This window comes from Carettochelys insculpta, chromosome 12 (genome assembly GCF_033958435.1).
Source record: "Carettochelys insculpta isolate YL-2023 chromosome 12, ASM3395843v1, whole genome shotgun sequence".
In the NCBI taxonomy this organism is placed as follows: Eukaryota; Metazoa; Chordata; order Testudines; family Carettochelyidae; genus Carettochelys; species Carettochelys insculpta.
In genome coordinates, this window is record NC_134148.1 from 17,355,365 (window position 1) to 17,382,419 (window position 27,055).

Below are 27,055 nucleotides of genomic sequence, written 5' to 3' on the forward strand. Positions count from 1 at the left end.
AATGCTTATATATTTTTGTGGCACTTAAATGTACGTTATATTTCCCACTCTCGCCCACAGGCTCAGTATGAAAATCCACCTCATATCTATGCTCTAGCAGACAACATGTACAGAAATATGATTATTGACAGAGAAAACCAGTGTGTCATTATCAGGTAAGAAATGACTTCACTTATCATTCTGCCTGTTTCAAGCTTTCTCAGAAGGAAGCAGGATCTCATTTTATTGCTAGATTACCTTAATTATATAGAATTATCCATCTGTGCATGTGTGTTGTGGTGGGGGTGGGGTGATCTGTGATATTGATGATATATTATTTATTTTAGCCTGACTTTAAAACAATGGAAGCATTTTGGAACTTCGTAATTGGCTGCAAATTGTCATAACCATGTTTATGAATACCCAGTATATATACAGGCTTAATGCTTTCCCTTTGATATGTGTAAAGTTCAGCTTCAGAAAAGCAGCAAGACACTCCAGCAAGGAATGTTTGTGTTTCTCATGTGTTTAAAATCACTTGGACTTTGGCCTTCTACCTTATGGTACCAACAAGGTATATTATAATCACAACAAATAGGCTTCCTGTCATTTCTCACTGCAAAGTTATAATGCACTGTACACTTACAATCAACTGCATTCAAGCACAACCTTTACCAGATATGCAGAAAAGAGGTTGAATCCTGTAAACTCTTTGAAAGCGTGTTACCATGCTTCTTTTACTCTTATATGAGTTTTACGGTGGTCATATTAATAAAAACCTGTTGTGACACTAAAAATTGATTATTTCAGGGTTTTGTAACAAAATTAGACACTTTTTGGATCCTCATTTTTGTTTTACACGATTACCTTTGCTTTGCCTATGAAAGAGACAGGGTTACAAATAAAAGCATACTAGGTAGTTTAAAAATGTGTTTTCATAATCTTCCAATCAGCTCTATTCAGGACTTCCTTTCTACTTCATTCCAAGCAGGGTTTTGCTATACATGAGATCATTATTAGTGGGTTCTGTGGGTTTGTTACTCTGGTGTCTCCTTTTAGATGACCTGCACCTTACTTGGTTTGTTATAAAGTTATCACTAAATGAAACAATGCATCATTTACAACAAGCAGTCCTACGTCCAACAAATGTATTAAGTCATGAGATTTTGTGGGAAAACCTCACTTGATCAGATGGGTTGAAATAACAGAATCCCAAGCATATGTAGCAGCAGGAAGAAAAAAGGGGGGGGGGGGAAGGTGGAAGAGGAAGTTACCTGTCATTAGTCAGACCAGTTAATGAAGCAGATTAAGCTGGCTATATCTCATGGATATGGCGTGTGATGTAGAAGTGCAAATATTAAAGCCAGAGAAACTGGCCTCTTAATGCAATAATCCATTTAAGATCAAGCCTGCATAAATGGTGTCAAATTTGTAAATGAAATCTGATTCCCATGTCTCCCTCTGTAATAGGGTGATAAAATTCTTTGTAGAAGAACGGCTGCTTTTAAATCCATTATTGAATGGCCAGGAAGTTAAAATGTTCCCCTACAAACTGTGTGTTCCTATTTCTGAAGTTTGATTTGTGTCCATTTATTCTTTGGCACAGAGACTGTATGGTTTTCCAATGTACCTGGAAGAGGGGCATTGCTGACGCTTCATTGCATATATCACATTAATGGATGTGCAGGTGTATGAACCCCTGATGTTCTGGCTTATGTGGTTAGATTCTGTGATGGTGTGGCTAGTATAGATATGAGGACAGAGCTGGCAGTGGGGTTTGTTGCAGGGTCACTATTCTCCCACTTTTTAGCCTTCTTTTTAGCAATAGTTGAAGTATTTGGTTCCATTTCTGAGTTCATAGATGTTAGAAAGGGATAAATTTAGGGTTAGTTTTTCTTAAAGCTTTGTTCTTACAAATCCAGAGCTTGGAGTAGTTCATATGTATGTTCAATTTATCTGAATTCCCAAAATTTCAAGGTTCCAAGCAACAATTTGGGGTCTGAGATAAATAAGGGCCAGATTTTCAAACACGCCTATCACCAAGACTATCAAGGTCTTTGAAAATCTGACCAGTTATTTAAGTGCCTGAATTGTGAGAGAGGAGTTCTGGTATAAAAGGCAGAACATGGTTGTGGGTAATTAGCTCTTTTGAAGTCTGGCCCAGGGGTCAGCAACCCCCGAGGCATGGGTGCCAAGAGTGGCATGCGAGCCAATTGTCATTGGCACGTAAGGTGAAAGCTCAGCCCCCACCTCTCCTCCCCATGCAGCTGGGAGCTTGCTCAAAGCCTGTGCATTAACAAAAAACAGCTAATGCTACCGACCACCACCTAAACAGTAAAGCTCTGCATCTTTATTTGTTAATGACAGTGTTATCAGTGGGACTGTTAGTGACTTAAAAACTATCACCGGCACTTGGACCTTACATAGAGGTCAAAATATCAAATTTCAGCACTCCACCTCAGAAAGGTTGCTGACCTCTGCTCTGTCCCAAGCTGTAAATAAAGGGTGGTTAGTTTTCCCTGACATGCGTACACAGCCTCATCACACTCTTCAGCCGTTTCTACACAGGCCACTTCCTTTGGAAGTGGCATGCTAACACACGGAGCAAAAGATGCTAATGAAGCGCGGATGCGAATTCCCCGTGTCTCATCAGCATAACGTCATGTGATTTGGAGTCCAGAAGACCTTTCTTCCAGACTCCAAAATGCTGTGTAGCAGCGCGGCCCCAGGGGGACTTGTGGAAGGAAGTACTCCTTCCGGAGGCCCCTTCTTCCCAAAAATTTTCGGGAAGAAGGGGCCTCCGGAAGAAGGACTTCCTTCTGGAAGCCCCCCCAGGGTCGCGCTTCTACACAGTGTTTTGGAGTCTGGAAGAACGGTCTTCTGGAGACCAAATCACGTGACGTTATGCTAATGAGGCGCAGGGAATTTGCATCTGCACCTCATTAGCATCTTTCGCTCCGTGTATTAGCATGTAGAAACGGCTTTCCTGTGTTGTGTTTAATACATTTGAAATGTATAAAAAGATTGAAGGAAGAAAATAATTTTCCTTGACATTATGTACAAAGTGTTCCTCTTCCTTGTGATGAATGTTTATTTCTCCTATGCTTATTTTTGTGAGATAAACACAGGAAAACAGGACACTAGGTTTCCAAATGCTTTTTTATGGGGGCAGTTGATTTTGGGGACAACTGTGATGGTAGACTGCTGAGTTGTTATTTTTGTCAAATCAGGGAACTCAGCTAGTTCGTAGGGTTCATTTTAGTTTATTTTTGTATTTTGTTCTCTTGATCAAATTCTGTATATCTATCGCTTTGGATTTCTCAAAGATTCCTCTGATTATGACATCTCAGCTTCCAACACATAGTTATGGGATGCAGAGCTGATTCACCTCTAATTCATCAATCCAAAGTTAGAACTGACTCCTTTAAAGTCAACAAAGTTACAATGGTGCAAAAGCACAGTGACCTCTTGCGCTGGCATTGTCAAAGAAATCCTTCTGTAGGTAGCTTATTAGTGGATATTCTTAAAAGATACCTAAAATAGGTCCGTCTCTGCTTCCATACTAGTTGGTATAAGTAGCTGTGCCCATTCTAGGACTTATTCAGGCCATTTTACTTTGAACATCCTTTGCAGACTACTGCAATGAAAGCTGTTCAATTTGAATTGGATGAACTTACTATTTTCCAGGACTCTGCTCCATAGAAGAGGACTTTTAGGACAGGATTTCGAAGGAGATTAAGTTTGGTGGTTTGTTTTTGAAATGCAGTAGTTCCTTTACCTATTCTGGATTTTCAAACATGGAATCACCAGAATTGTGAAAGATGCCACCCACCTACCTATATTTAGTAATGGTTTTCAAGGCTTCGCCTTCCAAGTAGATAAAATCTCATTGGTAGGTAAATTAATTTTCATAATATATATTTTTGATTTATTGATAATGATATAATGGCTTGGCAGAAGTTGCAAGACCATGTGTCTTTTTCTGCATCTCCTTAACTAATTTATTCATGAGACAGATGATGTCTGCAAAGTCTAAGACTTCAAGCTCTCTGTCTATTTTGCGGTGTTCTGATTCCATATGAACAATCTGTCACAAAGTCAATAGCAATGTCAAGCAAGATGTGGGGAAAGATGCAACTTTGTGTGACACTACTGTTACCATTAAATGAGTCCATTAACTTCTGGTTTATCTTTAGTGCATATTGAGTGTTCTGATACAAAATTTATAATAATTTGAAATATTTTGTTGGCAATTTCATAAATTTGTATTATTTGTCAAGTGATTCCCTATGTACATAATCAAATATATTTTTGAAATCCACAATATTCAGGACTGGGGCGGTGGCGGGGGCTTCCTCTGCAGTATTAAACAGGATGAAGAGCTGAGCTACACAATATCAAATTGGCAAAAAACGTTTGTCTTTAAATCTGTTTAAGGTGATTACGCAGAAGGCTTTCCCTGAACTGAAAGCAGCACAGTCCCGTGCCAGTTGTTACAAAATTCAGATTTCCTTTCTTGGCATTAGACTGTAATCTCTCTTTTCCCATTCTTCTGGGGTGTATTCTTACTCCTAGACTAAACTAGAGAGGCACAGCAGAATTTTCATATTGCCCCTTCCACTTGCTTCAAGGAGTTCTGCAATTTGATCTTCACCTGCCCATATATTGTTCGTTTTTTTGTTTTTCAATAGCTGCTTTAAATTCACCTAGAGTAATTTTCTCACAGTAAACATCAAGCTCTTCTGTCTGATCTACATTACTGAATTAAATTGTTATTTCTGATGATAAGCTACTAAGGATGCCATGGAAATATCCTGTTCTTTTCTTTTTTTCATCAACAGCAGTAAGGGTTTACCCTTGTTTAATGGACCATTTCTTCTGCCACTAAAATCTCAAGCTGCTCATCTACTGTTTTGAAAAAGTGTTCTCATCTCTCCTCATGACTGATGCCATTTGTTTTCAATGCCTTTTTCACCTTTTATCCTTCCTGACTGATAGAAGGGGGGGGGGGGGGGACACAGTTCCATCTACTAAAAAAAATTGAGTCTTGTCAGATATGTTTTAAGGAGCAGTCAAGCCTGTTTTATATGTAAAATAATCACCGTGTGTGTTTAGAAAACTGTTTACATGTTTCTAATTATAACTGAAGAACACTGAGCTATTATGAATGATTATGAACAATGTAAACAATGAGACTATTCAAAGGCTGGATTCTTCCTGATCTGAATGCAGGTGCACAGCATGTGGGCAGGTGGAAGGGGGAAGGGTGCAATAAGCCTTCCTCAGCACCATTTGTATGGCCCTTCCAGGTGCTAGGCAGAATCACTCAGTCCATGTACTCAGGAGAACACAAGGATTGCATTGTTGCTCTTGTCCCAGGGCTGCGCCGTGCTCCAAAGAGGAGAGTAGGGGTGGGGGTGGTGGGGGGCAGAATGTCACAAAAATGTGGTTTGCATGTCCATTCAAGGAGATATGGATGTTGAGTCAGCTGTTCACAAATATGTTTCCATTGGGGTATTAATTTATAAATATGGGACAGTTCTCTATTTTTTTGAGCCTCTGCTTGTCCACGGCAATTGAATGGCTAGCTTGGGCAGCTGACAGTTTTAGCTACGAGTGCCGCGGTGTCCAGTATGCTTGCCACTCACCACACATGGCGAACTGGACATCGCAGTGTGGCAAAATGCGGCTCCTTAGAGCCGCACACATTGGGCGCCCTCCGCCCGCTCCGCGCATGTGCCCCGTCACTGGGTGGAACAAGCACGTGGCGGCAGCAGCAGTAGTTCCTCCTGTGGCTCTTACCGTGGTGCACCTCCTGCGGCTGTGGCACGGCTTCTGCAGCTCTGGCCTGGAGCCATGCAGCTCCTGTGGCCCAGCACAGCCCCCGTGGCTCTGGTGGCTACAGTGAGGTCGCAGCTTGGGCCCTGGTGCAGCTCGCACAGCTCCTGCAGCAGAGCCTCTGGTAAGTCACCAGCATTCAGTTTGCATGGGGAGGCGGGGGTATTGTTGGGTGGAGCTGGGCGTGCCAGGCTGTGGGAGAGGGGGAGGTCTGGGGGAGGGCGAGGGCATTTATGTAAAGAGGGGGTGAGGAGCTGTGGCAAATATGGAAGGATGAGAACCACAAGTGTGGCAATCCTTGAATTACTATTGGACACCACTGTACTAGTGCATACATCTGAAATTCACAAGAGGCAGCCGATCTGTCTGTGCACTTGATCCCCTATATGGGGGATAATGCAGTTTAGAATGATTTGCTGTGCAGCCATAGTGGCAAAATGTTAAGCAGTTTAGGCATCACCACCAGTGTGAAATTTCATTTTACTGAGTTTTGCTAAGGCATATGCATGGTGATCTACTTTAGTGTATATTTTTGGATGTGGCTTCCGTATCCTCCTCTTAATAACTTGCTGAGCTGTTCCTCCCCAACCCTCAAAGAAAAAACATGGCTACCCTTCAATGTATACCTAACTGCCAAAAAAACAATTCACTCAGCTGATATTTGAACTATGAAGGGTTAATTAGAGGCTTATTTTAGTTTTCAATTCCCTGTAAAGTATCGTTGTCTTGTGATCATGACAGTGGAAGTTATGATTAGTAGTTCCTATTTTGTGAGCGATAATAGATGTTTTCTTCAGATTATCCTTAAAGTGGTATGTTTCTCAAAAGGTGAAAACTTTAGTCTTCCCTTTTGTGGTTTGGGTTAATTCTTCCCTTAGATGTTTTAATGTCCTATGAAGAGATTTCTCAATTCAAGACTCTCTTCCTGTTTTTAATATCAGTTAAGTTTTAATCTGCATCTGGTATTGTTTACTTACAAGAAGGCTAACTATTGTTACCTTAGGATGGAACAATAACTTTGTTAAAGTAAATTAATATGAATACAGATATGTGTCAACCTTGCTGCTTTCAGGAAAACAATTTGAATAACCCTTTGTTTTAAGTCTCTTAAGGACAAAAGTCAATAAAAATATTCTTGTCCTGCTGCAGCATCGCAAAGCCCGTGCAAGCCTCAAAAATTGATTTTTCAAAAACTTCTGCAGCAGAGAATCCTGCTGACGTGATTGAATCTTACTGATAGCAAGCACTCAGGAAAAGGCATTCACACACAAATCTTTTAACACTTTAAGGACTTGTGAGGCAAAAGCAACCAGCAATATGGGGGCGAGGGGGAGGGATATTTGTACTGAGGGAAAACTATTAGGGTTACTTTGAATAAAACTTAAAGAAATAAAACTTTACATGCAAACTGCTCCAAACACAGAAGAATATTATTTTAAATCTGCATTGTCCTTGATCAGCAGCTCTAAAAGAACTTGGTGTTCCTCAGCATCCCAATCTCTGCAGATGGGGAAAATGGTGGCTGAGGTATTAAGTGGCTTCTCTTAAGTCACGCAACAGGTTAGTGTCAGAATGAGACATAGGAATCAGAAGGCTGGACTCCTTATCTTCTATTTAAATCACTAAATTACCTGTCCTCTCAACAGTGAAGTGGAAATACTTTTCTATGTAGTTAATTTGTTTTATGCTGAGTTCAGTGAAGTTTTAAGAGACTGTGTTGAGCAAAATGTAGTGCCTTGCATGTTGAATAGTAACAGAGAGGGAGCCGTGCTAGTCTATATACTATCAAAACAAAAAGCAGTCAAGTAGCACTTTAAAGAGTAGCGAAGTAATTTATTAGGTGAGCTTTTGTGGGACAGGCCCACTTCTTAGTGGGCCTGTCCCACAAAAGCTCACCTAATAAATTACTTCGCTACTCTTTAAAGTGCTACTTGACTGCTTTTTGTGTTGAGCAAAGTTTGACTCTTTGGCTATGTCTATACTAGAAGCATGTGTCGACAGAAGTTTACTATTGCTGCTACAAACAGCTTTTTCTGTCTACAGAGAACTGCCAGACTGCACTGTCCTCTGGTGCCAGAAAGTAGAATGGCAGCTCTGCAAAGAGGGCTGCCTAGCAACCAGAAGCCCTCTCTGTAGGTGGAAGTGGCTACACACTGCACTTCTGTTGACAGTACTCTATCCAGAGATTGTTATGCCTCAAATTTTTGAGGGATAATACTGTTGAGGCACATGCAGAGTTCTGTCGACAAAATGCTTAAGGCGATGTCTGCGCTAGAAACATCTGTTGACAGAAGTTACTGCCGACAGGGTAATCCAAACAGAACCTCTATCAGCAGATTGCATCTACACACAACTTACTCTGTCGACAGAGAACTTCCAGACTGCACTGCCCTGTGGTGCCAGAAAGCAAAATGGCAGCTCTGCATTGCAGGTATGCCTCCAATATTTTGAGAGATAATACTGTCGAGGAAAATGCAGAGTACTGTCGAGACTTTGTCTACAGAATGCTTTAAGTTTGTAGTGGTTCCCTGAAATTCTCTAATGTAGACCCAGCCTTACTGTACCGGGCTGATTTGTTGAATTAAGGATATTTAGAGATATTGACAGGCTGTGTTAACAATTTTTAAAGCTTTAACTTTTTGAATTACAATCTTCTGTCTGTGAATAATTCTGACTCCCCATAATTTCAAACAGAAAATATAGCTAAAAAAATCTAAAACTAATGCATAAACATTAGCAATGATATGATATCAACTATAAAAAATTAAAAAATAATTCTGCCTAGATAGAGGTAATTTATTTACTAAATCACTCTGTTAAAGTCCTTGAAAATTACTGGTTGCCAGTTAGCAGAACTGCCCAGGGAATGTCAATATCCCAGGGAATATAGCAGTAAGTAAATAGCATCCCTACTTGGTCTCAGTACTGAAGGTGTGACTCTACCTAGAGGATGATTTCTTTTAAAAGTGAAAATGTAACTCTGGCTCATTTTGGAGAGACACCTCAGAAAGGCTTTTTTGTTTTTCTCCTGTTTCATTTGACTCTCTAAGGCTACGTCTACACGTGCCCCAAACTTCAAAATGGCCACACAAATGGCCATTTCGAAGTTTACTAATGAAGCGCTGAAATGCATATTCAGCGCTTCATTAGCATGCGGGCGGCCGCGGCACTTCGAAATTGACGCGCCTCGCCGCAGCGCGTCTCGTCCAGACGGGGCTCCTTTTCGAAAGGACCCCGCCTACTTTGAAGTCCCCTTATTCCCATGAGCTCATTCCCCTCATGGGAATAAGGGGACTTCAAAGTAGGCGGGGTCCTTTCGAAAAGGAGCCCCGTCTGGACGAGACGCGCGGCGGCGAGGCGCGTCAATTTCGAAGTGCCGCGGCCGCCCGCATGCTAATGAAGCGCTGAATATGCATTTCAGCGCTTCATTAGTAAACTTCGAAATGGCCATTTGCGTGGCCATTTTGAAGTTTGGGGCACATGTAGACACGGCTTAAGAGTGAGACAGTATGATACTAAATACAGCTTGATTTTTATAAAGAAAATAATGGGATCCTGTAGCAAATGGCTTTAGTTTTTCTCATCTCTCCATATCTTTGAAATATAGCTTGTCTATACATACTGCTTTCTTTCTGCCTGCATACTTAGCCCGTATCCCTCATTTTAAGCACAAAATTACAAATTTGGGACCTCATCATTCCTTTTGCTGAGGTTTGCTTAGTAACTTGAGGTTACAGAAGCAGTTTCAATGATTTTTTTGTGTATCCCTCATTTTGAGTATTTGTCCCACACTGGGATCCTGATATGCTGAGATGTACAACTCCCAAAAATCTCTTACCTAGGTAAACCAGTACCAAACAACAAGGTCATATGTTACTAGAGAAAACAGCACTGTAGAAACAAACTACACTATAGGTCACATTATAAAATCTTTCCCCTTTCATATTTTTTTCTTTAAGAAAGGGCCAGAGCAGATTTCATTTAAATCCACAAGGGACCTAGCTTTGCTAAACTGTTTAACATAGACACCATGGTGATGGATACTAATATGAAGCCCAAGATAAAATATTCACGATAAGCAAGATTCAGCCTTAGTGGAACTGAACTTCCCTAAGAGGAGTTAAACCAGAGATGAATTTGGATCTGTTGACATTTGTTTCCTATAGCTCTCACAATATGCTAGGTACTAACCAAACGGTAAGAAAAAAAAAAAGACTGACCATTCCTGCCTCTGTAATGTGTTTGCAGAGTTCCAACTTGGAGGATCATTCTCCTGCTTTTCCAGATTCCTTTTATCTGTTCTGAGTTCTCTCTGTTCCAGTGGAGAGTTGCACCAATTATGTGTAACAAAGCAAAATGGAAGCTGGCATGAGGAAAAGCTGTTAGCCTACAGTCAGTGGCAATCCTCATGCTGAAAAGTGACTTTAAGCTCAGTCCTGCAGTCCATACTAAAGAACTTCCATTTGCTCAAATTTGGATCTCAGAAATTATAGCATCAGGGCTGCTGTAAATTCACCCAGCAGCAGAGGTCCTCAAGAACTATTCTGACAGATAGAAATTACTGGCATGTCACTATTCTCTCACTATAATATACGCCCTAAAATTGGCAGGGGGCGTTGTGTCAGAAACGTGAAGAAAAGATTCCTTATATCTCGAAATCCTGATAGCTGGTTATTCTGCCGACAGGCTGTTCTGCATTGACTAAGCAATATAAAGGATTTTGGTGGGTTGGGAAAGAATCTGACACTTGCATCACCACAAATTGGGCTTACAAATTAGGAGGAAACATTTCCAGCCTATAAAGCATGTACTCCTTCATGGAAATACAACAAAGTCTGAGGACATGTTTAACCAATGATGATCAGTTTGGAAACTGGTGCTGCTCATTTTGATTTTAACATTTAGGGTTTTTTTTTATATTTGCTTGAGCTTTGCATTATACACTAATACAGATGTTTGATTCAGCTTTGGATGGGTTTATCCTTCCTGCTTTTAAAATTTACAGTTGTGCAGTATCCACTTTGGCCAGACTTTGCTTTGAAGAATGGCACTTATGCTATTTTTAGCTTTCCAACTGTTGATGTGTAGTTCTAAACACAGAGATTACCCTCCCTGTTGTAGCAAATGTAGCAGTAATTCAGCTTTTTTCCAGAGGCTAAACCAGATATCTTCCTCACTCTGATTAAGGTTCATTGAAGTGGTTCAAATAATAAAATCACTGACCCAAACTTTTACCCAGACATCAAACTGAATTTAGAAAAAAGCTGAGCGCTTCAAAAATTATTCTGCTTTTAAAAATTATTTAATATTTGATTTGTGCTTCCTGGTTCTAATCAGGATGAGAAGCCAGCGTGGTCAAATTTCTGGTGGCTTTTTGCACAATATTTCTGCACTGACTGGAAACACAAAGGGTGAAGCATCTAATGAGAATTCCAGACTGGCTTTACAGACCCAGGGGATTTGAATTTTTGATGGGACTTTGGTCATCAGTGATACTAATGGGAAGTTACATGCTGGTACCAATAAGCAAATCAATTCCCCTTGCCAAAGAAGCAGAGGTTACCCTGGGAAATATGGGGCAGGATTTGAGCAGGAAATGCAGTTGGTCCTCATCCAGACATAAGTGCACACAGTCTGACCCATGGTATCAAAATGTGTTGAACTGGTTCAAAAACCTGAGGCTCACTCAGACTTTCATGCATGAGGATAAAAGATTTCAAAATACAACATTGTGGGTTCTCACTGTCACCGATGCAGGACCTTATTTGTCTCATCCAAAGTGGTGTAAGCCACATTAACTGCACTGATTATGAGGACTGATTGAGGATTATGTGACTTGCATCACAGTTTTCAAATGTGAACTCAGAATCATGTCCCATTGACAGGTCTTGTGATCTTTGTCCAACAGCTGTCAGTGGATGAATGGGATTGTTGTAAGATGCATCCTAATGTCACCACTGAAGTGAAATATTTTGAGAAAAGGAAGGAATTGAGAAAAGTTAGAGTAGAGGATTAACCTTTCTTCTAGCCTGTGTCAAGAGGCTTAAGAACAGGAAGATAGTTCTCCGTCATTCAGGATGTTATTAATAATGACTGACTATTTCATTCAGGAACTCCTAAACAATAGACTTCTGCGCTGAAACTAGGCAGATGGTATGCCTTAAAACATAAGGCTAGGATTTTCAAAGGAACATAATGGAGTTAGGTGCACAAAGCCCAGTAAAATCCAATGGGAACTGAGTTCTTAGTTCTCTTACACTCTTGAAAAATCTCAAGAGTATTAATTTTTCTGTTTCAGTACTTTCACTTCTTAAGGTCTGGTGCAGACTGTATGTGTAACATGTGTATGTGTATGTGTAACATTATGGCTATGTCCACGCTTGTCCCCAACTTCGAAGGGGGCATGGTAATCAAAGTGATGGGAGATTACTAATGAAGTGCTGCAATGCATATGCAGTACTTCATTAGGCAAATTCTCCCCCACGGCAACTTCAAAGTGTCAAACTTCAAAGTGCTGGCATGCTGTGTAGCCGCAGGCACTTTGAAGTGCCCATGCTACTTTGAAATGCCTTTACTCCCCAAAATATTGGGAAATAAAGATGAGAGATGCCGTGTAGCCATGGGCACTTTGAAGTAGCACAGGACTTCAAAGTGCCCACAGCTACATCGCATGCCAGCACTTCAAAGTTTGACATTTTGAAGCTGCCGCAGGGTAGAATTTGTGCCATGGGGTAGAATTTGCCTAATGAAGTGCTGCATATGCATCGCAGCACTTCATTAGTAATCTCTCATCACCCCTGATTACCATGCCCCCTTCGAAGTTGGGGGCAAGTGTAGATATAGCATATTTGTTCTGTCAGTGACAAACATGCCCAAGAAGTGTTACATTAGACTGTTATATACCATATTTTGTCAAACCACCTGATTTAAATTTGGGGCTTATTATTGTGGTATCTGTTCCTGGTTAAACAAAATAAATCTCAAGCAACTCCAGAGGAAACCTGAGTTACTCCGTATTTATACTGGTTATCAGTAGAGTTTTATTCCTGATTTAGTGTATCAGAATGTAGAATTTGGGCCTGTGTTGGAAACCTGTTGGTAGGAGTGATAATTTGTCTTTCTTCTTTTAGTTATATTTTCCTCAGTGTTTTTATACAAAATAAATTACAAAGATCTAATTATTATTAGACTTTTATTTTGGTGCAGCCCCTCTATCTACATAGTTTTAGTGCTGCTAAGCATAGTGGCACTGCACATTTTATTGAGTTCCATGTTGTTTTCAGGACTGAACTACCTAAGAGATGTGTATTTGTGTTCCTCTTTTCCTAGTGGAGAAAGTGGTGCTGGAAAGACAGTTGCTGCTAAATATATCATGAGTTACATTTCTAAAATATCGGGAGGTGGTCCCAAGGTACAGGTGAGTTGATAAAGTGAAATGTTGCTGTAAAGAAACCATGTTAAATCTTACTGGATAGTCACAGTGCAAGAGATGACTCTTATGATGTAAATGGCTGAGTATACATGGATAGTCATCACGGGTCACCTGGCATAAACCTGGTGTAACTCTCTATACAAACAGGTCTTCCAGAGCTAAGGTATCTCTGAATTGCACTCTGTAGGGGTCAGCTGAGTTGGGGACAGTGATTCACCCCAGCACAGATCTTCTGGTCATCCAGCTGTGGATGGCGAGTCCATAAGATGGAAACCCGTTAGTCTGAACTGACCCCGGGGAGACAGCATTGGTGCTGAATTATTTAAAAAGTTAAAGTGTTCTTTTTGATTTGTTTTTGTTTTTGCCTGGGGAGTGGGGAAGAGTTTTAATGGAATTTGTGACCTCATGCTGTAAGGAGAGCAGTTTTATTTGAAAGCAACCAAACACTGTCTAATAAAGCCTCAGAAAAGCTGCTTTTCCTATTATGTCAATTCTGAATTTTTATTAGATCTTTCATATTTAGACAGAATTGAACTATGTCTCAGTGGTTCACCTCTCCCATGAAGTCATGGATTTGTGTTCACACATTATGGGGAAAGAGAAGGCTATTTTATTAAACATAATTTTAAACAAATTGTTTAGTAGGAAGTATAATTTAGGTGCTGGTTGGAACCCTGAATAGCTGCCTGTTAATTCTGCCACCAAAGACAGCACTGTCTGCATAATCATATTAACTAAAGCTAATGCAGTTAATTAGCCATAAAATCCCACTAATGGAGTTGCATGAGATCATCTGCTGATTGACAGACAACTATTGTAGGTAAGTAGCAGCTACCCTTTATCAGTATGGTTTTGTGCATGTGCATGCATGCACTTACAATAATACATTGACCTTAGAACAAATTCTGATGATGATTATGTTCTTCCTGTTTTGTTTTCAGAAACAATGATATGGGGAGCATTGCATAGTCATTCAATAGCACAGGGAAATATGCATTGTGTTATTTTTGGAGTGGATTTAATCATATTATTTCTGTTTTGGTTATTTTAAGTAAATCCCAGCTCTTTGTACAAGATACAAAATAAACTCAATGGTTACAAGTTGATTAAACTGATAAGTTTCCCTGAGTAGTGTACTTATTTTTTTTGTATGACATTCAACCCACCCTACACAAACCTTAGTATATACTCGTTTTGAGCAAGAAACTAACAGCTTGATCCTACTCCCATTAAAAGAAAAGGCCCTTTCACAGCCAGTACTTCAAACTCTGGGCTGATGCCTTTCAGCACCAGCTAGACTTGAGTTTTATGTATGGTCACTGGATCGGGCTAAGTGAGATAATCAATGCTCTCAACACTTTCCTCCATGATACCTGATTTGAAGCTGTCAGAGAGCAAACCATTTGTGGCCTTGTGTTAGCATTCCTTATGCTGGCAAAGCCTTCATTGACTTGAGGAGTTTTGCTTGTTTTAATTATTTTAAGTGTTTTATTATACTTGATAGTATGTCTTATTTAGAAGGGAAGCTAAAGACAAAGGCTACGTCTGTTAGAATCCTTTTCCTGACAAAACTGGGCTTTTGTCGGAAAAAATCGTGGAGCATCTATGTGCAAAATGCACTTTGCTGACAATCTGTCAACAAAACCCAGCACATCCGTCAGCAGTGTTATACCTTTCCCCGTTCAGGTACAATGCCTCTCTTGACAGCGTTCTGTTGACAAAACAGCCATGTGGATGCTCTGGGGCCCTTTTATCAACAGACAGGGCTTCCAGTTCATGTTTGCAGAGGTTCTGATCAGCTGTTGTGTCAACAGAGGGCCAGGCAGTCTGGCTGCTCTCTGTCAACAGAGCAGATTGCTCTTTCAATCTGCTTTTATGTGTAGATGTAACCTGTTGACAGAAGTTTTGTCAGGAAATCCCTTTTGACAGTGACTTATATCGACAGAGGCTTCTCGTGTAGACATAGCCAAAGAAGATAAAATATGGCCAGAAATGTGGCAATCTTGGGCCAGATCATGCTCCCAAATACACTTGGAATAAACCTGAGAGTGAGTACGGGGCTTTTCGGTGGTATATAGCAGGCGAGAGCACCGATTGTGTGAGTAGCCCTGAGTAGTGACATCATCGTACCTACTTTCTGGCTAAGATGGCATTACACAGGGACACATTGGCTACGTCTACACGTGCCCCAAACTTCGAAATGGCCATGCAAATGGCCATTTTGAAGTTTACTAATGAAGCGCTGAAATGCATATTCAGCGCTTTATTAGCATGCGGGCGGCAGCCGCGCTTCGAAATTGACGCTCCGCGCCGCGTGGCGGCGAGGAGTGTCAATTTCGAAGCGCGGCTGCCGCCCGCATGCTAATGAAGCGCTAAATATGCATTTCAGCGCTTCATTAGTAAACTTCGAAATGACCATTTGCATGGCCATTTCGAAGTTTGGGGCACGTGTAGACACGGCCATTGTGGCAAACGCAAATGACAATTGTTTTTAATAAAATTAATATATGCTTAAATATTACTTACTTTTTAATCATAAAATGTTATTGTAATGGAATTTTCTTGTGGAACCCTTATTTTCACTTCCACGGAACACCATTTGCAAAACACTGCTGTGGACAACAATGAAACGGTCAAGAAACAGGTCAGTTTCATTGTGCTCCTTCTTGGAATAGTTTTGAACACTGGCTCTCTGCAAATTCAAGAAGATGACTACATCCATTTATGGTCTGTTTGGGTGCGTTTACACCTGCATTCCTCTTTCAACAGAGGTATGAAAATGAGGGGATCAAAACTGCAAATGAGGTGCATATTTGCATACTTAATGCCTCGTTTGCATATTCTTATTTCGAAAGACCTTCTTTTGAAAGAAGAAAACCAGTGTAGATGCTGCTCTTTTGAAAGTAAACCCCATCTTTGAAAGAATCCTTCCTTTATTTAACGGGAAGAAGGATTCTTTTGAACATGAGGTTTACTTTTGAAAGAGTAGTGCCTACACTGGTTTTCTTCTTTTGAAAGAAGCTTTCAAAATAATATTTAAATGAGGTGCAAATATGCACCTCATTTGCATTTTTATTTCCCTCATTTGCATACATTTTTGAAAGGGGAATTCAAGTATAGATGCACCCTTTAAGTTTGGATGATTTGCTTCATTAACATTAAAAAAAGCTTACATTCTGCAGACTTCATGGTGTAAATTCACAATGACCTGGCCAAGTGGTTATTCTAAAGCCTAGAGATATTAATACTTGCTCTTTAAATATATCAAGTTTATAAATCATGGTTTTGTATGAATGTGCCAAGACCCTGATAAAGATCCAAAACAGATTTTTTTTTTTTGTTTAAAAAAAAATTTCAGCATGTGAAGGACATTATTCTGCAGTCAAACCCTTTACTGGAAGCCTTTGGGAATGCGAAAACTGTACGAAACAATAACTCCAGCAGATTCGTAAGTAGTTCTATAAAAGATTGCTTTTGCTCCCAACATCTGTGGGTTAGATTTGTGCATCTTTGTGAAGGAAAATGCTGGTTTTCGTATCACCTGAGAGGCACACATTTCAAGATCTTCTAGAGGTTACTGCAAATATGTGTTTCTGTTACTTTTTGGGCCAAGCTATTTGTAAGCAGTCTGGTGTGTAAACAAGACAATTAGCAAACAAGTTGGGGCCTAATCTGTACTGAACCAAAAAGGATGAATGCATCTATTTGCCAGCCCATGTAATAATTAGTTGTGATTAAAAAAAAAATAGAACAATTGCTAGAATTCAACGCTGGGCATGAAGGTTTATTCATCTTTCCAAAAAGCAATAAAGCATTGTTTTCAGCACTTGATTTAAAATGTTACCCATAGCAATGGGAATGAAGCGCTACATATACTGTATAAGGGCCTGATGATATACCCTAATTTCGGTTTTAAATACTTTAGCCCTTCATCCTTTGATTAGGATGAAGAGCCATGCATTTATAAAATATGGTGGGGTGAGAATGGCAGGAAAACTACATTTGTTGGACTAAATCCCTGCTGGTGTAAATGGGCACAGCTCTATTAAATTAAAAAAATGATTTTTCCATTTTACACCAGCATGGAATTTGAGCTGTTTTTTTTTTAAATGTTAGGCCCTTGTTGAAAGCATACCAAATAGAATATAAGTACCTTGATAGACATTGAGATATAAAGTGAAGTAAAATATACAGCTAGCTTACCTGATACATCTCACAAAGGGGACAAAATCAAAATGGTAGGTTTCTTTAATATTTTCCATTGTATTTTCCTGCTGGACTGTATTAGCAATGAGCCAGGCTTGACAATTTTCTTCCTCTTTTATTCCCCTTAGTTATTTATTTCACAGTATAATGATGATTGTATTTTTCAGCTGACAAAGGGTTACTGATGCAATTCCTCAGTCAACGAAGATAACAGGATCACCCCCTAGAAACAGAAGGCCATATTAATCATTGGTTTATGGAGTTGTAAAGCTACTATACTGCATTAGTTCCCACATACATCAGTAATAAATTTAGCCATCAGTGTTCTATTTCTGCAGTCTTCCTAATTTATACCAACCAAGTAAGGCAGAGGAAACCCATCTCCCAGTGTTCCCGGTAAGCTGGGCACTTGTGCGGCCACTCAGAAGAGATTCAGATATTGCCTAGATGATTAGAAGAGTGCCCACAACTGGTTGTTTTGTTTCTACTGGTGATGCACATTCACCCAGGTCTCGGTGCACATAAAAACAGTCTGCACCTGGATGAAAAGATTAGAGAAGAACATTGCCCCCAGTCAGTCCTTACGCATGAGTTAATGTATATCTTTGTTCTGATGTACCCCAGAATTATTATATTGAGTTTAGAATTAGGTAACGGGACATGAAAAAGTGGGGAAGAACTGTTTCTTTAGGGCAACTGTATCTTAAGAGTCCAGGCCTAACTTAACTTTGAAAGATTAAAGGAATACAGAATAAATATTCTAATTAGTTTTCTAGAGTTATATTACAAAAGGCATATGCTTTAAGCTTCATTTTTATTAATCTTTCAAAAACCCTGTGGTTATATGTTACAGGGAAAATACTTTGAAATCCAGTTTAGCCCAGGTGGAGAGCCAGATGGTGGAAAGATATCCAATTTTCTGCTGGAAAAGTCTCGGGTGGTAATGCGGAATCCTGGAGAAAGGAGTTTTCACATTTTTTACCAGGTCAGAGATGTACATTTCCTTTCTCAGTTATTAAAAAAATAATTCCTCCATTTCCAGCTTTTCCTTTATATTAGTATCTCTCTCGTTGAAATCATGCTATTGATTGTATGTTTTGAAGGGCAGTCAGCATATCGCATACAGCTGTAGACAAAAGTACTGCATAATCTAGGCATTGTTTTACCCTTAGCTATGTCTAGATTACAGAGAGTGTTGACAGAAGTTTTTGTCAGAAGGTATCTTCCAACAAAAACATCTGTCGACAGATGGTGGCCAAATTGCCAAGTGGATCGCAAGAGCAATCTGCTCTGTCAACAGAGAATGGCTGGACCGCCTGGCCGCTTTCTCAGCAAAATGGCCAACCGGAAGCACAGCAGACAGGGCTGTCTGGTGTCCCCCAGAACGTTCATACCGCCTTTCTGTCAACAGATCTCTGTCGACAGAGGTGTTATGCCTCATGGGGAGTGAGATAAAACTGTCAACAAAAGTGCTGCATTCTGTCAATTTACTATCACCTTGGGAATCTAGACACTCCCCAAGTGTAGACATAGTCTTAGTTAAGTAACAACATTCTTCATTTCAAATGGCTTGCTTAAAAATTCCCTGTTGTTTCCCTCATGCAAGAATTCAACAGAATATAATGAATCATTTGTCTACAGACTTTTTAAAACTATCCTGAGTAATTTAAGTGGTTAAGTTCTACTTAATTAATAGAAACAATGTCCGTGCAAGTGAGGAGCATCATGGACATAAAATAAAAGTGCAAGGCAGAAAAAGCAGAATTAGAGCTAGAAGTGCTTCAGGGAGCATGCATTCCCTTCTCTGAGGGATGTGAAATTTATTGTTCTTCTGCAAACCACTCTTCCTAGTTTAGGAGAGGTTTTGACAATCTCTGAGGGTAGCCCATCTTCACTTTACCCTAAAGGGGGGCCAGAACAGGCCATGGAAGGTGAGAAGGACAGGGGTTCTTTAAGATTCTTCTTTAGGCTGGGGATTTGTTGACTTTTTCTTTCTCTCTCTCTCTCTCTCTGTGTGTGTGAGAGAGAGAGAGAGAGAAAAGGTGTGTTTATGTACATAGTTCTGAGAGTGTGGTGGCTTAGTTCATACATTCTGGTGATGCAAAGAGGTCAGGGGGCTTCTTTAATTGCCGTATTCCATCCCTGTGCCACTCATTCCAGCCCTGCTTTGCATAAGACATGTGAGGCAGCGTGGCTGAACCATACGGTGCTTGAGTAGTCCCCATCTGGCATATGAGGTCTGTGGGGACTACGACAAGTCTATGTTGCTCAGAGCAGTCAAAAGCCATTTTGAACTATGCTGAAGATGGGGACAGTGAAAAACTGGCCTTGCGAACAGGGAGTCACAAATGAGCATGGCTGAGGGATCCACCCAAGGAATCCTGCTTGGAGATTTAGGCTTGGTATTGTGGACCTAAGGACAGACCTATCCGAAGTTCATGTTTTTCTCACACCTCTACTGCAAGGGAGCACATATCAGAGAGGCATTGCAAACTGTGATCCAGTACTGAACTAAAGGTTAAAGAAAGTCATTTCTGGCATTGCGAATGAATGTCTGTACTTCAGGCCAAGTGATCAGGAAACGTAAGACAAGCACACTGCGGGCACTGGGTTCACCTGGCAAATAAAGAGACTGTCTTCTCTGATATTACAGCCTCAATCACCTGTTCAAGAGTTGTCCCTCCTCAGTTTGAGAGAGGTAGCTATGAATTGAATTACATCTGATTTTTCATGTTTTTCCTTTTGTAGCTTATTGAAGGTGCCTCCTCAGAGCAAAAACACAACCTGGGCATTACAAGTATGGATTACTATTACTATCTGAGCCTCTCAGGATCCTACAAAGTAGATGATATAAATGACAAATCTGATTTTCAGGAAACTCTGGTATGTTTTTAAATCAAGGGTATATGTTTCCCTGTATGTATCCAGATATACTTTTAATGCAAATAGGTTAATGTTTCATATTTATAGGAGTGACAAAGGAAATATGGGAAGGAAAACCACATACTGCAAATTCCCGTAGATAAAAACTCACCTATATAATTATTACCACTTTATTATGTATGGGTGTTCTTTCTAGGTAGCACTCTGATAATTCAGCTAAGATAGCCATGCTGTAGATAGTATTCTTGGTCAGGGATTTGTTGGAAGTTTATTTCAGAGGTACAGATTCAGCAGAAAAAGGAGATCAGTCAGTGAGCAACAGGAGAAGAACGTGCATTAAGAATATATAAAAATACATCACAAGGATTAGCTTCCACTGAAAAGTGAAAAAAGAAAGATCTCTATTGTATATAATTGCATGGGCTGAAAGGACGAGAAGGGACTGAGGGCTTGTCTATATGTACAGTGAAATGTAGGGCTTTATTGAAGATACTATTATGCCTCTCCTGTCAACATAGTTAATCCATCTCTCTGTGAGTGGTGGTAGCTGTGTTGATGGGAGATGCTCTTCTGTCACCATAGCACTGTCCATTGCTCAGGAAAGAGAAGTTACTCACTGTAGTAATGGTGGTTCTTCGAGATGTGTCCCCATGGGTGCTCCACAATAGGTGTCGGGCTTGCCCGGCGCCGCAGATCGGAAATCTTCCAGCAGTTTCTCCTGGATCGCGCATGCGCCGGCATGCGCCGCCCCCCTGCACGCCCCCAGCCGCATGCGCGATCCGGTCCCCGCCAGTTCCTTGACCAACCGCCTCGGATGCTCCTGAAAAACACTAGACAGAGATCCGAAGCGGGGAGGATGGGCGGGTGGTGGAGCACCCACGGGGACACATCTCGAAGAACCACCATTACTATGGTGAGTAACTTCTCTTTCTTCTTCGAGTGTCCCCGTGGTTGCTCCACAATAGGTGACTACCCAGCAGTAACCCAAGGAAGGAGGTGGGTAATCGGTTTATGTGCAGCTTGCCCCCGAGAGGACTGCTGTCGACAGACAGGTATCTTCTTTGAATACCCGAGGCAGGGCATAATGCTCGGCGAAGGTGTCGTAAGATGACCAGGTCGCCACTCTACAGATGTCTTTTAACACGATGCCCTTGAGGAAGGCTGTTGACACCACCACCGCCCTGGTGGAGTGAGCCCTGGGCGGGGCCAGCAAAGGAGCATTTTGAAGCTCGTAACGCATTTTTATACAGGACACAATGTACTTAGAGATTCTCTGTGAAGAGAGACCTTCTCCTTTTGACCTAGGAGAGAGAGAGACTAGGAGCCTGTCCATTTTCTGGAAGGACTTAGTTCTGTCTATGTAGAAGGCCAACGCCCTCCTCACATCCAGGAGATGCAGGCGTGCCCTCTTGCCGGAGCTGTGAGGCTTCGGGTAAAACGAGGGTAAAACTATTGGCTCGTTAAGATTGGACTCCAAAGAGACTTTTGGAACAAAGACTGGGTGCAGCCTTAAGGTTACCGCCTCCTTTGAGAATACCGTGCAGTGCGGCATTGCCATCACTGCCGCGAGCTCACTCACCCTGCTGGATGACGTAGTTGCAAGGAGGAAGATTGTTTTTTTTTTTTATCGTAAGGAGACGTATGGGAACTGTGGCGAATGGTTCAAGGTGGACCCGACAGCATGCTGAGCACCAAGTCCAAATTCCACGATGGTGGAAGCGGTTTCCGAGGGGGGTACAGGTTTACCAGCCCCTTCAAGAACCTGGTAACGATAGGATGGGTGAATACCGTGGGCCCTTCCTCTGTATGCCGAAAGGCTGATATAGCGGCGAGGTGGACCTTTAGCGAGGATAGAGAAAGCCCGCCTCTCTTGAGGTCCAATAAGTATTCTAGTATTACAGGTATAGGAACGTCAAGGGCAGCTAACTGCTTGGCGGAACACCAGGCTGTGAATCGAGTCCATTTCTGCTTGTAAGTCCTCCTGGTGGAGGTCCTTCGGCTACATTCCAGGACTTGTTGTACTCCCTCCGTACAGGTGCTCTTTAAAGAGCTGAGCCATGGATTAGCCACACTTGTAGGTGCAGACCCTGAGGGTGCGGGTGCACTAAGGACCCCTGAGGCTGCGTGAGTAAGTCCGGCGCCACCGGTAGAGGGAGCGGTGGGCGGTCTGACATGCGCAAAAGCAAGGGAAGCCATTGCTGCCGATCCCAAGCGGGGCTATGAGTATCATGCGAGCTCTCTCCCTTCTGGCTTGGTGTAAGACCTTGTGGCAAACACATCGATCTGGGGAAACCCCCATGTACGAAAAATGTGCCGTAGCAGATCGGAGCGGATCTGCCATTCGTGCATGATTGCGAAGCGCCTGCTCAGCTGATCTGCTTTCACGTTGTGAGCACCCGGCAAGTACGAGGCTTTCAACGTTATGTTGTTGGCGATGCACCAATTCTACAATTGGACTGCTTCCGCACATAGGGCACGGGATCGTGCTCCTCCTTGTCGATTGATGTAAAACATAGTGGAGGTATTGTCGATATTGAATCCCGACTACTTTGCCATGTAGGTAATCTTGAAAATGTTTGCAGGCGTTGAACACTGCTCTGAGCTCCAGCATGGTTATGTGCAGTGTCTGTTCCGCAGGGGACCATAGCCCTTGCGGTACCTTGTCGCCGATGTGCACTCCCCATCCTATGTGGGAGGCGTCAGTAGTAAGAAAAAACAGAAATTTGTGGTTGGTGAAAAAGGCACCCCCCACTAGCAGATTCTCGGGGTTTTCCCACCACGCCAGGGATCTGCGCACCTCTGTTGTGGGCGACACCACCCTGTGGACAGTGTGGGATGCCGGTTTGTAAACGCTCACCAGCCAATGCTGCAGGCTTCACATATGCAACCTGGCATTCTGTACCACAAACGTCGCTGCCGCCATGTGGCCCAGCAGCTGTAAGCACGTTAAGACCAGCACCGTGGGGCTGTATGTGATGACTTGCACCAGTGAACTGATGGCGCGGAAGCGGGCATCAGGTAGGTACACCCTTGCTGTGATAGATTTTATGCGTGCCCCTATGAACTCTATATATTGTGTGGGTTTGGACTTTGACTTTGCGAGGTTGATGACTTGGCCCAGCGAAGAAAAACGTGTCCGCTGTGACTCGTATCATGCGTGAGACCTCTGCCTTCGAGGCCCCTTTTAGCAGGCAGTCACCCAGATATGGGAAAAATAAACACCCCCTGTCTGTGCAGGTAGGCCGACACCACTGCCAGGGTTTTGGTAAAGACTCTGGGGGCCGAGGAGAGGCCGAACGGAAGAACCCTGTGCTGGAAGCGCTCCTGGCCGACCGTGAAGCGGAGGAAGCACCTGTGTGCTGGGTGGATTGTTATATGAAAGTAAGCATCTTGTAAGTCGAGTACTGCAACCCAGTCTCCATCGTCCAGTGCAGTGAGTATCAAGGCAACTGTGATCATCCGAAAACGTTGCTTGCGCAAGTAACAGTTGAGGCCCCGAAGATCTAAGATGGGCCTCCAGTCTCCTGTTTTCTTCTCTGGTAGGAAGTAGCGTGAATAAAAACATTCCCCTGGAATTATTCCGGCACTCTTTCCACCTCCCCTATGAACATATGGTGATTCACCTTCTGCTTGAGCCTCACCTCGTGGCAGCATCCCTGAGGTGAGGCCTGGTGGGAGGCTTCGTCGGTGGAAGCGACTGGAAGGGGATCGCGTAACCCGTGGCTATGATCTCCAGCACCCATTTGTCTGTGGTGATCTTTTGCCATTGGGAGTGGAACGGTCTGAGGCGATGACGGAACATGAGATGAGAGTGGCATTGAGCAAGGGTATTGATAGTGCAGCCCCCGACATACTCGTCAAACTTGTTGCCTTTGGGCCTGACCCGAGGGCGTACGGCTTTGTGGAGAACGTCGCCTAGGAGTTCTGTACTGTTGCTGCTGTTGATAGCGCCCTTGGCCGTAGCCCCATTGATATTGAGCATGCTGTGGTTGTAAGTGTAGCATCTTTGCTGAGGATAAAATTTTTTCCTCCTGTATGGGGGAGTATAAATGCCCAAGGTTCTAAGTGTAGCACTCGAGTCCTTACTGGAGTGGAGGACTGAGTTGGTTGAGTCTGCAAACAACTTCTGCGTGTCAAAGGGAAGATCAACAATCTTCGCCTGTAGGTCCCTTGGGATACCCGATGTCTGGGGCCAGGATTCTCTACGCATGACCACTGCTGTAGCTGTTGAACGTGCCGCTGTGTCCGCCACATCCAGGGCAATCTGGACTCCCATCCGCGATGCTGCGTAGCCCTCTTGAATAATTGCCTTTAACACCGGCTTTTTGTCTTCTGGAAGTGAATCCATGAGGGGAGTAAGCCTGGAGTAATTATCAAAATTATGGTTTGCTAGGTGTGCCCATAATTTGCCACTCTCAATAGCAGGGTAGAAGAGGAGTATACCTTCCTGCCAAACAGCTCTAGCTTCTCAGCATCTTTGTCCGATCCCCCCGATTTGTACTGAGAAGCCTTTGACCTCTGCTGGGACGACTCGACCACCAAAGAATTTGGTTGTGGGTGACTGAAGAGGAACTCCATACCCTTTGCTGGGACGAAGTACTTCTTATCCGCTCTCTTGTTCGTAGGCGGAACAGAGGCCAGAGTCTGCCATATAGTCGTGGCTGACTCCAAAATGGCTTCGTCCAGCGGAATAGCAATTTTGGAGGAAGCCGGGGGTCTCAAATTTTCCAGGAGTTTGTGATGTTTCTCCTGCACCTCTGCCGTTTGAATGTCTTGCGTGAAAGCCACCCTTTTAAACAGCTCCTGAAACTGTTTAAGGTCATCCTAGGGACAGACATCCCCGGGGGCCATGGCCTCATCTGGGGAGGATGAGGAGGAACCACTAGAGTAAACCTCCCTTGAACCCTCGGGCTCCTGCGGTCGATGATACACTTGCTCGCTGGAGGATTGTGAAGGAAAGTCTCGGGGTTCTAAAATTAACTCCCCTTGAGACAACTGTGTTTCCGTCCCCGATCGGGAGTGCCCACGGGGGTATTGAGCGGCCGGGGGGGGGACCTGCAACTGGGTGTAGGCCTGTGGTGTCTGTGTCCATCATGATAAGGATGACCATGGCAGCATGGGCAAGGGTCCAGGGATGGAGACCTAGACCACTCACGGGGTGTGTACCCCTGATGTCTGGGAGAGCGAGACCTCCGCAACGACACAGATAGAGGTGAAACTGGCTTGTGATAGTACTCCAGGGGATCCAATCCCAGAAATGGTGAAGGTGGCCCAAGCCATGGTGACATTGGTTGGAGGAACGGAGAAGGAGGTTCCAGATGGGCCAGTGGAGACACAGGCCTTCGGTGCGGCATGTGTATCACAGGGGGAGGGCTTGGTGCTAACAGCAGCGCAGCCCTGTCCGGAGATGGACTGCGGTGCCGGGCTTTTGATTTTGCCTTGCCTCTCCCCTGCGGGGCCGGCACCGCCCCCTTCCATGCCAGGGATCTCGGCCCTGCTGTCAGTGCCGTGCTCGGCACCGTCAGCTGCGGTGCCGTGTGGGTATCCTCCTCCGGTGCCTCCAGGCTCCGTGCCTGGTGCCCCTGCACCGTTGGTGCGGTGGGGCCGGTGCCCCCTGTGGCGGTGCTGCTGGGTCCGGCGCTTGCCTCGCTGATGCTCTAGGGGCCACGCGTGCTGGCTGTTGTATAACCGGAGGCTCAGCCTCTGCCATGTGCGCTGCCGCTTGCCTGAGTATGCGGCTGGGGGCTGTGTGCTCCGCTCGTCCTGCTCACTGCAAACGCCAGCAAGGATTGAGCCAGGGAGAGTTTCCTCCGTTTCTGCACTGAGGAGGTCAGAGAAAACTGCCCTCCTCTTATGCAACCCAGAGGGCCCTTCTGGGTGAGGCTTCTCCAGCAAGTCCGGCTGGAGAGCCTTATCAACATGAGCATTTTATGCCTCATCGCTCTGTCCTTCCTGGCCCTGGCTGTGAGCTTAGCACAGTGAGAACACTTCTGGGTAGCCTGTGATTCCCCCAGGCATCGGATGCATTCACTATGCCCCACGGAGGCCGGCACAGCTTCACGGCATGACTCACGCTTTTTAAAACCTGAAGAGGCCATTGCGGTGAGTCCTTTACTGTTAATAGGGTACTTAGCACTTAATCCGTGCCTTTCCACCCCAAATAGTGATCACTGGCCTGCGGGGCAGTGGGCAGCCTAAATGGCCTTCACGTCCGCTCTTCTCTTCTCCGCTCCTCTCTTTTTCTTTTTTTTTTTTTTTTTTTGATATTCTCTTTGTCTTTGCTTTCTCTCTCTTTTTTTTTTTTTAATAACCAAAACAACAAATGACACAGAAAAAAAAACACTATTTAATCTGACTCTGGCCTTAGCCTGAGTAGATTCCGTCTGCAGCCAATGGCGGTTGAGAAGGAACTGGCGGGGACCGGATTGCGCACGCGGCCGGGGGTGTGCAGGGGGGCGGTGCGCGCCAGCGCATGCGCGATCCAGGAGAAACTGCTGGAAGATTTCTAATCTGCAGCGCTGGGCGAGCCCAACACCTATTGTGGAGCACCCACGGGGACACTCGAAGAAGAATGTGGATTTTTGACATTGAACAATGTATTTGTACCAAAGTAAGTTGCTACTGAGACCTGGCCCGAGAATCCAGCTCTGATGCTGATGTGCTGTGTGTGTGTGTGTGACTTCTGGCAAGCCATATGGACACCTGTGACACTTCCAC

At 43.3% G+C, this 27,055-nt stretch overlaps 1 protein-coding gene and 1 long non-coding RNA gene across 3 annotated transcripts in view; one reads left to right on the forward strand and one right to left on the reverse strand.

Annotated features, from left to right (window-relative positions):
* LOC142019648 (uncharacterized) overlaps positions 1-17,572 on the reverse strand; it is a 64,302-nt gene extending 46,730 nt beyond the window's left edge. Inside the window, exon 1 of the long non-coding RNA XR_012647143.1 lies at positions 17,453-17,572. This is a non-coding gene — a long non-coding RNA (uncharacterized LOC142019648). The remainder of the gene's footprint in view (positions 1-17,452) is intronic.
* The window catches only part of MYO1E (myosin IE), a 161,916-nt gene that overhangs the window by 72,263 nt on the left and 62,598 nt on the right, over positions 1-27,055 (forward strand). The window contains exons 4-8 of one of the 2 annotated variants that reach the window (XM_075006785.1): positions 61-155; positions 13,147-13,234; positions 16,608-16,697; positions 18,309-18,440; positions 20,204-20,338. In XM_075006785.1, the coding sequence (XP_074862886.1) occupies positions 61-155; positions 13,147-13,234; positions 16,608-16,697; positions 18,309-18,440; positions 20,204-20,338 (540 nt within the window). Of the gene's footprint in view, positions 1-60; positions 156-3,567; positions 3,872-13,146; positions 13,235-16,607; positions 16,698-18,308; positions 18,441-20,203; positions 20,339-27,055 lie in introns of those variants that run through there. The other variant, XM_075006787.1, reaches the window with a different exon arrangement.